Source organism: Bombus affinis, chromosome 16, assembly GCF_024516045.1.
Source record: "Bombus affinis isolate iyBomAffi1 chromosome 16, iyBomAffi1.2, whole genome shotgun sequence".
NCBI lineage: Eukaryota > Metazoa > Arthropoda > Insecta > Hymenoptera > Apidae > Bombus > Bombus affinis.
Genome location: NC_066359.1, coordinates 5,650,733 through 5,661,360, shown reverse-complemented (window position 1 = coordinate 5,661,360; position 10,628 = coordinate 5,650,733). Strand labels below are relative to the sequence as shown.

Here is a 10,628-nt window from a genome sequence, read left to right as displayed (position 1 = left end):
AAATGTTTTACTATTTAAAGCATTTGAATGATATCAAGGTGTAATAAATCTGTTCAAAAGTTATGAATTGCTTTATTCAAGTTTGATTATCCATTTCTCACAAACAATTAAATTCTCTCTAATAATTCTATAAAAATAAAGAATCGTTGAAGACAAAACTATTTCTCGGTCAATTGTGTTAAAATGCATTGCTCTTGTTTAATGATACGCATTACTGCAAAAAAAAAAAAAAAAAAATGAAATCCAACAGGAGTTAACAAGCATCAATAGTTTTTCCGTAACAATTTTTACTTGTAAGCAAATACGACAATTTTTCTCGTAAAATACAAAGGAATTTTATATTTTGCAAGTGATTTATAAAAATCTACCGTTAGACGTTTTTACAATAGATAAAGGAATTCTACTTTAATTAAAAAATGTTATTCATTCGTTAGAATAATTCTAGGCTTTATTTCATTTGAAACCTCCTTTTTGTATTGTTTTTCCAAGCAATAAATATTTCCATTTCTATGTACCATCATCTTCATTTATCGATATATTTATAATATTGCGAAAAATATTTGTTTCCTTTATCAATCTTACAAGAGTCACTACGTGGATCAGAAACTCGCTTAAAACCAGAATCACATTATTTTAAAACAAGCTAATTACGATCATTTATTTGCCCTGTATAATTCACATACATTTTCACGGTTCTATCAATCAAATGCAGAATTAGTTGCGCTTATATTTTATCTCATTCTATTTAATGTGATTCCAACACAATGTAATTTACAACCCTTTGTGTCGTTTATGTCTCATCAGACAATTTTTTTACATCAAAATCAATACACTATTAAGTCTCGAGACCACTTATTTCGGACTTTTAAAATATAGCTACAGTTTAGTAAATAAAAGTATGCAATGAACAAAAGAGAATGAACATTAATATTACATTATTAATGAAACATAATACATACTGGATATATCATGAAAAGTTTTCTCTTCTACGTATATATTATTGAACAATTTTTGAATCAATTGTTTTTGAACAATTGATAAATAATTTCGAGTCTGACCAGAAAATAAGACCTCAAAGGGTTATTACAAACCATTCCTAGAACCTGTACCTATGAGTGCTTTTCTTTAAAATCACCGATAAAGACGTGTGAATCGTAATTTTCCATTTCTCAACCGTTTGTTTCTATTGAAGCTACAAAATAATAAATCCACTATTCGTTAATTCTATTTAATTAAGTACAAAACACGTTTCTTTAGTACTTTCGCGTGTTCTACAATCCTGTAACGTGAAGCATAAGGAAATACGCTAAACGACCTTTACATCGTACAGGAGGAAAGACTGACGACTGCTTTTTTCCCGCTTTCTCTTTTTTCGTTTTTTTCTTCTAGTACACGATATGCATTCGACCATTGCGCATATTTTTCAAGAAAGACTAAAAAGAATATATATATAAATATATATATTCATGTGATCATAGTGATTCATGTGTATATATTCAATGATATATGATATATATATCATTTGTTTGTCTGGCATTTCAAATAAGTAAGTCAGATGTGTTTTTAAGCACCTTTCGACAGTTCGCCACTCGTTTACTTAATTATTTGAAATTCTGTCATGCCCGCTTATGCGAGCCGGATAAACCTAAACTCTCGAGGAATTCATCGACTATTAATATTTACACAGGAATTAATGCAATAATATGAGTGATATAGGTTGAATATATGAGACTACAGCCATTAATGATTAGAGCAAGTGAAAACTTAAGCCAGTACTATATTGTTTTCTCCTCTATCTTCGCAGGTTCAGAACCGAACAGTTGGCAGAATTGGATCAATACTTTTTCACCACAGAAGCTCATCGCGAACTACCTTTGATTATTTTCTGTCAGCTTCTTTCTTCCTATTAATATCAGCATTCATAATCTATTCTCTATTTTCATAAGACTGATAGTTCTGCATATAGCTTTGAATGTGCATCCAAGCAGTCCATCAACAAATGAATTCTATTCATTGTTCTGTATTTTTTTTTTTTTTTTTGAACCATGTATGTAAGAAGTACAGACCGCGAATGCCTTATTGAGAAAATGGGGTTCATTGAGAAAGAGATGGAAATTAATAACGAGATCTCTTTTTCCTTTTTTATCTGCTAGAAATAAATATCTATTAGAAAGGGAAAGGATGACCGCGTTAATCCTCAATTGGTATTATTCGATTGTAGTTGACCTACAAAACTTTAGGATTAGTTACTTAATTTCAGAATATTCCACGCTAATTTTTATGGTATATTTTACGTCATAAAGACCATCAATAACATATATCGTGCAAAGTATAAAATACACAAATCAAAATTAAATACTTTAAAACTAAATATAATCAGACTTAAAATTAACCTTTGTTTCCTATAATCCAACAATATCAACTGAGGGCTAGGCATTTCTTTTCCAATACGGGTCACACTCTTCATTTGGCACTCGTAGTTTGTATTTCATATGTTTATGGTTAGAACTAAGGAAGTGAAAGTAGCAAAAGCCGTGAGAAAGCAACAAACGAATGGTAGAATTGTTTTTGGTAGAATTGAGTTTAAGAATTGGTAAATCTTTTTTCTCAAATTCTCAGATATCGAGAGAATCCATCAGCTTTTGTTACTTTCCATTCTCTGAACTGACGTTTAAGAATGGTATCCTGAGAGATTTCGAGAACTTCCATGTGTTGCTTTAATCGGTGATGGAGATCTGAGCAAATCCTATCAATGCCTTGTCGTCCGGCACTTCGTTTGCTGCATGACCAGAATTCTGAAACAATGTCATTTATATTGAACTATCGTTTGATCTTCCTAGCCTCAAGATGTTGCTACGGAAGAAGGTTTACCAGTGAAAACGTTACAGTCCGCAATTGCCCGGCACTGTCTATGAGTTTTTGCAAGTTTGCAGCAATCACGACGATATCCTTGCCGTCAACCAATCCTGCACCAACTAGCTCCGCCGCGATTCCTTCAGCGGAATCAACTCCAACAGCGAATTCGAATCTGATGTCGTTAAGCTCTCGTTTCTGGTTTCTAAACAGGAAACGATTTTCTATTCAATAGGAAATTACAATTTAGGCACTATTTTCATCAAAATATTTTATGTTATGAGAAGAAGATTAAGTAATAGCTGTGAATGATTAGGAACTGGGTAGGAACGTACTCGGATTTGTCTTCAAGGGTGAAATGGGTTTCAGGACGTCTGTAATAAAAATATAATAACGTCAAATAAGTGAAAAAGGAAATAGAAATTTATAGAGAAAATGTTTTAATTCTGAAATGAATATTTTGTGACAAACGAAGACCACATGAGACAAATATGATACATTCATTTCAATTTTGATGTGGAATTGGTTGAGTATCTTGAATTTTTAAATTGCTTTATTATAAAAGGCGAGAAATGTGAGTTAACATATTCTTTATCAGCGGCCTTGAAATTTAAAATTTGAAAAGGTTGCGAATATGGTATTAAAATTAAAAATGGTAACATATAATTAAAAAGATATACCGTAATCTTAGCACCAAGTTTATAGGAACATTCGACTCGGTAGCTTGCACAACAATGTGACTTCGTGCTGACTTCACTTGTCCATAAAACTCCTCTTCTGGTTCCTCTTCGGTACTAGATGCGTTTTCGATCGTGTTAACCGGCAGAGCTTCTTTGCCCTCATCGCCACTAGACGCGCTACTGTCTTCTTCCTCCGAAGACCAAACCCATTCTCCTGTAACTGTTCTGTGTAGACGACCCGATGTACCGGGTTGTCTTTTTGAAGCCTGGAATAAATACAAAAATAATAAAGTATAAATATAAATTATAAACTATTAGTTTATAAAAATTTAATAAGGAAAAATATACCTTTTGTACTCGAGTTTCGAGACTAGGACCACAAGCTACCAAAGTCTGCTGTAAATACTTTTTATCCTTTGCTTTTTTGAAGAATGGATGTTTCAGCAGCTCTGTTGCTGTTGGTCTGTAAAATTATTCTTCTTTAATATTTATTGTATAATTTTTCAGTTTTGTAATCCAGAAAGAACCAACATTTCATTTGCAATTTTGTTTCAGTCAATTTATTACTATTGTTTGGCCCTTAATAGATTAACAGAACAATTTTTCCAATAAAATTAACCTCTTTGTCGGGTCTTTTTGCAAGCAATCGACAATCATTTTCCGGAATGTTTTTCCATAGGCTTTGTATTGGTCTTTATCGTCGGCGGCAGTATCTAAAGTTGGTGGGTCATTCTGCAGAGTTAACATCAGCACCTTCATTGGTGGATACTTATGGTATGGAGCTGTACCACTGGCCATTTCGATGGCAGTGATGCCAAGCGACCAAATATCTGCTTTGAAATCATAGCCATGGTCCTGCAAGGATATTTGCATATCATAATTGATTTTACAATGTACGCATTAAATCGGAATGGCAATAGCGGGATCCAATCATGCTGCTCCAAACAGTTACATGCCTTTTATTTTAGTAATATTGAAGAAAAAAGATTTTGTAGTTAATAATAACTAATATGATGGATAAATAAAATAATTGTTACACAATTTACATGCTCAAGAGAACATACAAAAATTTTAAAACCCAAAGATTGAATTTAGAATTTTTTAGGTAAGCTAGAGTAGTCTTGTGAGAATTGGATATGTGTTATGAAAAAGGCACTAGCTATTAGGTTAATACTAGATATTAATCTCTATGAAATAAAGATATGCAATTTCAAGAAGCCTATTGAACAGAAAAAGATAAATATGGACACCAAAAACGCAGGCTAAGAAGATGTAATGTTACTTTCCTCTCTCACCTGCTCCATGACCTCGGGTGCCATCCAGCAGGGTGTGCCCACAAACGTGTGTCTGACTTTTTGCCTGCTTAGATCTCGACCAGTCGCTAACCAGGCACTGACACCGAAGTCGGCTATCTGCACGGTGCCATCTTCTCCTAGTAGGATATTACCGGCTTTTATGTCCCTAATATTATTCTGTTATTAAAATTTGTCTATATATTATCAGAGAATCAAATACATTCAGTTTGCACTTCATTAGAAATTATTATTTCTATCACTGATCTCCAAAATTTTTTAATTACTTCAAAAACTAAAGATGTCCAATACAAAACTTTTTACAAATAAAAACATGTTAACCCTCCATTGGCAACCTGAGCCATTTGTGAATTATTTTTATTACAAAATTTTTTAAATATATGACGTAAAAACTGATTGTATAGTGTAGTAGAGACATCAATAAGTATTCCAGAATTTCTTCATACTCGGAAAGCCTAGAAAAGTAACAAAATTAGGCTTGGATATAAACAACCCAGTATATCCATGGAGAGTTAATATCAACGCACTATAAAACTGAATAATATTAGAAAAAAGTAAGAATTTGAGGAAAATAAGAATATCCAAGATACTTTGCAACTTAAACGTTGCAAATTAATTTTCCTTACACAATTTCATAAATCTAAAAGGAAATTAATAATATACCTGTGGATTTGCCCATTACTATGGAAGTATTCAAGGCCTTTGAGTACTTCTCGTAAGACTGTTGCTATTGTAGCTTCATCAAACACTCCATGTTTACAGTTTGTAGTTCTGGTTTTGTGTTTGATGATGTCCAATAGGGATCCACCTTCTAACAACCTGAGTACCAGCCAAAGCTCCTCTTTCACGACAAATGACGTGTAATATGTGACCACATTTTCGTGATTGCACGAGGACATTGCCTGTATTTCTTTCTGTTAACAAAAAGAGATTTTAAATAATTTAATATTTTGAGTAGTTATGTTTTTTTTCATAGTTCAATGTATATCATTAAATCATTTTTCTAATTCTTCTTCAATAATATGTAATGAAGAAATTACCAGAAGTTCGTCCATGCTTGTGTTCCATTTTTCCAAATTTATTCTCTTGATCGCGCATTTTTCCTGTCGTGGAATGCAAAATGCTGCGTGTACTACGGCGGTTGCACCAACACCTGAAATAAAACGAATTATTATAATACACGATTTTAAATGAAGAATATAAAAATTTTCTGCAATAAAATGTACAAGTTGAATCGAATGTTTGAACAGTCGATGACGTAATTATACGTCACCACACGTCGTGTCGCTATCATGACGTAGTATTCTGTAGTATACTGACGCAGAATATGTACGTACTTTTCAAATTACATCTCTTTACCCCGTTTTTAAATTTTTAATTTTTTAAAGAAAAAATGTATTATTTAATTAACAGGTTTATAAATTTAAAAAAAGACTTTTTTATACGGAAATTTGTTTATCAATTAATGACAATATTAAATTAAAGCTAATATTTAATATTTATACTTCAAAAGTTATTGTATGTATAAAAGCTGTATTAAAACCTTAAAGTAACAATCATTTTAAACATTTATTGAAATAAAAGATGTTTTTAAGAACCTAATATAAATAGCAGAATAAATATCTCAAAACTCTATTTTTAATACTCCGACAAATTATTATACAAGAGTTACATTAAAACTTTAAAGTAGTTAATCATTTGAAACACTCGTTAGAAGCAAAATGTTAAAATAATTAATTATTTTAAAAATATATTCGAAGTAATGATATCTTTAAAGAAGCTAGTAATAATTCTATCTACGACAATTTATAAATATATCTGAAGAGCTTTTGCGAGTATTCTACGTATACATATTACGTTAAAAATTACTGGATCCGTTTCTCAAGCAAGTTAACTAGGTTAGGACGTATCGGGCACCGGTATACGTGCCTTGGTTGAGAGCGAGCGAGACAGTAGACTTTAAACATAGATGTGAGAGAGATAGCCGCGTAAACGCAGACGGGGACAATGCGTCAATTTAAACCTCATTATTGACGATCGTAAAATCATCAATGTTTCAACATATTCAATTTCAAAACGTCGCGTTTTTAAGTAATGTTTCACTTAATGAGTCAAATAACTTTCTGTGTGCATAATGTCAAGAAGCAGAAGTAGCTATTCATTCGGGACCCGGTAAGAGTATCATGATGTCGATCCGTATTCTGAAAAATCTCATAAATGCTTTTGTAGTTGTAGTGGATGAGGGAAATAGCGAGGTAACGATTACTCACCAATAACCTCTTTGAGCTCATAGTCGTCCTTGGTGTTCGGCCAGCCCTGCACGACCGTGGTAGAGCTCGAGGACGCCATTTTGTTCGCCAGCGTCGTGCCAAGACGTGCGTGCTTGCTGGTGCCTCGGGTGCCCCGCGCGAGAAGTAACACGCCGCTCTTTAAACGTGCGCTACCACTGTTAGGTGCCTTCGGCTCACGTGGATCTCGCGGTTCCGCGCCTGCGCGTTGATGACTTTTCGCCGCAGGTACGCCCGCGTTGTTCTTCGGTGGTGTCGACGCACCGAACGACTTTTGCCGGAAAATACCCGGGGAACACGACGGCAAAACGTCTGGCGAGATTTTCCTAAAATTTAATGAAATATTTCATGTTTCATAAAGAAGGATTTGTTTTTATAACTTTACTGCAATGTTTGGGTTATTGTTTATCCATTGGTGTTTTTTATGGCTAAAAACTTCTGAATAATCATAAAAATCCAAGAATTTATTTAACCCTACTGTGATCCTTGGGTTATTTTCGATTCATTCGGAAATCACCCAAGAAATGGTAAAATCATATTTATGAAATATTAAAAATTGTAATATCTACATTTTATTATAATATTTATCTTAAATATAATATTTATTTCGAGGAAACTAACAGAATAGAAAATTCAAGAGCCACAACAGAGCTAAGAATCTGCTAGCTGTAAACATTTTTTAAAAATCTTGTATATTTAATTCGAAATAGAAGTACAAATATTTGATCAAGAACATATGTTGGAGTTTGTTTAAAGGTTTGTTTCGGTAAACAATGCACGAATTAGGGACGGACTATATTAAGGAGGCAATGACAATGTGTTTATTAAGTCTCAATTACATGTAATGTTGTCAAAATAAATGCGTCGACAAAGCGTCGACGCAACCTACGCAATCCCCAATCTGATTCATTAAGTCGATTGGTCTTTCTTAGAGAAACCAACTACACGAGCAATAAATTCTAATTCAGAACAATTTGCTGATCCTAAAAGAATTTTCTTTCTGTTTTCAGTACTTTCGCTATTGTCATTATCATTATTTAAACAAATTCATTAAAAATCCATTCTAAAGAATAGAAAATAACTTTTACTTCACTTACATACCATAGATAGTGTATTGATACATTATATGATACTCTATAGAAAGTGTACCAAAAACATTACAATACTCCAACATCATCTCTTTAAAGTTCACATTGTGTGTCAACCAGAAAATGACAAATTTTATTAAATCACAGGAAAATTTAAATGTAATTTTAGCCCCATTTCCGTTAAAATGATTGTATTACGTCGGTGGAACCGCATTAACGAATAGATTCTAATTCAGAACAATTTACCTTAAAATAACTTTTTTCCAGTACTTTCCCCATTGTAATTTCCATTATTTAAACAAATTCATTAAAAATCCACTCTAAGGAACACAAAATAACTTTTACTTCACTTACATACCATAGCGAATGTATTATACACTGTAGAATATGTATTAGAAACACTACAATACTCCAACGTCTCCTCTTTAAAGCACACATTGTATATTAACCAAAAAATGGAGGAAAATTTAAATGTCACTTTAGCCCCATTCTTATCGAAATAATTCTATTGCATGGATAGACCGCATTAAAGAAATTATCGAAATAAAATTAAGCTGTATGACCTTTTTCTAACCCTGTTGCGACATGTCCTGTCCTCTTTAGAATGCACAATGTATATCAACCAAAACATGGAGGGAAATTTAAATGTCACTTTAGCCCCATTCTTATTGAGACGATTTCATTACGTGGGTGGAACTACATTAAAGAAATTATCGAAATAAAATTAAGCTGTATGTTATGTATATTATGTATTATACCTGTTGTGATATTTCTATCGGGGGTTTACTCGCGTAAGTGTCGAATAGCCGAGGATTAAAGTTTATCCGACATAAGCACTGCAGTCTGGTGCGCGGAATCCGTCACTACTGTCGAACAACAGTTGAAAAGATTTTTTTGGCGAGAGAGAACGAGAGTCGCGTGATACGTGACCGCGATATTAAGGTTAATCCTGGCCCGTCTGTCCAAGTCCCACCATAAACTCGGCACGCTCGTTGCGATTAGTAATTGAAGTGCTTTCATCATTGTTCGCGCGTATATCGAGAAGCAAGTTAAATAGAGAAAGAGGAAAGGAGAAAAGACAGAAAGAAAGAGAGAGAGAGAGAGAGAGAGAGAGAGAGAAGCAAAGAAATGAGCGGGAAAGAGAAACAGGGATGCCAATCGCGGCACAGTCGAAGAAAACAAATATGGAAAATGAAAGAATAGGTTAACACGTTGACTGTCGCACGAATTTCCTACATTTTGACCTAGGAGTCGCAACAGATCAAAATATACTATGGCATAATATTTAATTTTTGTAAAATTAAATTATTAATTATTGTATTTGCATACATTTTTTCTAACAATATTATTTACAGATTGCGGATTTTTATTGTGAATTCGTATTTTTGTAAATTTAATTAAATAAATGAAATCTAAGTAGAAATTTATTTCATCCACTGAATATTATAAGAAGGACCAGACGTTGGATATTTTGTGTATCATGTGCATTTTTGTAATTTCAAATTTTCTATATAAAAGAACAAAAATTTGCAACCTAGTTACTTTAATCATTCACGTTATTAATAGTTTGCTAGTTTACGAAATTTATCTTATTTTAATTACTCTAAGAAATTTGGTAACGTGGGTGACTCATGACCAGCGTGGTAGTTAACGTGTTAAGAAGAAAATAGACGGAAAATTGTAAAATTTGAAAGATTAGGAAAGGATAGGAAATCAAAGAATAGAATTGGTGTGTTTCTATGAGAGAAAAGGATAAAAGAAAGTGTATAAAGGATAAAGAAGGAAAATATACAAAAGAGAAGAAGAAAGAATTATGTAATTAGGGAAAATGACAATATCGAATGTATCTTTCGAGTTATCGATATCAATATCAGGACGTGTCAATCGATGCGATTAAAAAATTCAATTAAATGGTAAGCGATCAAATAGCTACGTGGAGATATTAGATTTCAGTATTTGCAAAAAGATCTATCGATGTTCTTTACTTTTGAAATGACAAATGACCTAATGCGATCAAATCCTGTGGGTGATATAAAAGAGCTTGATAAAAGTTGAGAGAGCAGTGATCTGGCTCGCGGCTTCTAATACAGGTGGCTTTTTGGACATCACTATCGTTGAAGCTAGACAAATTGAAGATTCTACCATTATGCATCGATTATGTTATATTACCATGGTAAGTATTCACAAAATATACTAGGAATTTTATAAAAAATTTTACTTCAAATTAAAAAATTTTAATTTGAAAGTTTCAATCTTCAAAGTTTGTGCTTACAAAATTACAAATTTATAAATTGTATGATTTCAAACCTAGAAACTTGCATTCCAAAATAAAATTTCTAAACTTGGATTAAAAAATCTCAGATTTCAAAATTTAATTACCAAAGTTGCAAATGTGAAGATGTCACA

General features: G+C 32.6%; 2 protein-coding genes and 1 long non-coding RNA gene across 6 annotated transcripts in view; 2 read left to right on the top strand and 1 right to left on the bottom strand.

The window, feature by feature from the left end:
* Window positions 1-48: 48 nt before the first annotated feature.
* Window positions 49-10,628, bottom strand: part of LOC126925604 (serine/threonine-protein kinase OSR1-like) — a 16,052-nt gene continuing 5,472 nt past the window's right edge. The window contains exons 1-10 of one of the 4 annotated variants that reach the window (XM_050741347.1): window positions 8,581-8,742; window positions 7,117-7,460; window positions 5,887-5,999; window positions 5,510-5,760; window positions 4,822-4,994; window positions 4,153-4,390; window positions 3,882-3,996; window positions 3,534-3,799; window positions 2,872-3,058; window positions 49-2,795 (exon numbers count right to left, since the gene is read on the bottom strand). In XM_050741347.1, the coding sequence (XP_050597304.1) occupies window positions 2,718-2,795; window positions 2,872-3,058; window positions 3,534-3,799; window positions 3,882-3,996; window positions 4,153-4,390; window positions 4,822-4,994; window positions 5,510-5,760; window positions 5,887-5,999; window positions 7,117-7,460; window positions 8,581-8,660 (1,845 nt within the window). In that variant the 5' untranslated portion in view covers window positions 8,661-8,742 and the 3' untranslated portion in view covers window positions 49-2,717. Of the gene's footprint in view, window positions 2,796-2,871; window positions 3,059-3,115; window positions 3,228-3,533; window positions 3,800-3,881; window positions 3,997-4,152; window positions 4,391-4,821; window positions 4,995-5,509; window positions 5,761-5,886; window positions 6,000-7,116; window positions 7,461-8,580; window positions 8,743-10,628 lie in introns of those variants that run through there. The other 3 variants (XM_050741344.1, XM_050741345.1, XM_050741346.1) reach the window with 3 other exon arrangements.
* Window positions 6,771-7,308, top strand: LOC126925613 (uncharacterized). Its single transcript, XR_007714021.1, has 2 exons — window positions 6,771-7,018; window positions 7,076-7,308. It is a non-coding gene; the product is annotated as an uncharacterized LOC126925613 (long non-coding RNA).
* The window catches only part of LOC126925612 (uncharacterized), an 8,823-nt gene continuing 8,434 nt past the window's right edge, over window positions 10,240-10,628 (top strand). Inside the window, exon 1 of the mRNA XM_050741369.1 lies at window positions 10,240-10,395. Within this exon, the coding sequence (XP_050597326.1) occupies window positions 10,369-10,395 (27 nt within the window). The 5' untranslated portion in view covers window positions 10,240-10,368. The remainder of the gene's footprint in view (window positions 10,396-10,628) is intronic.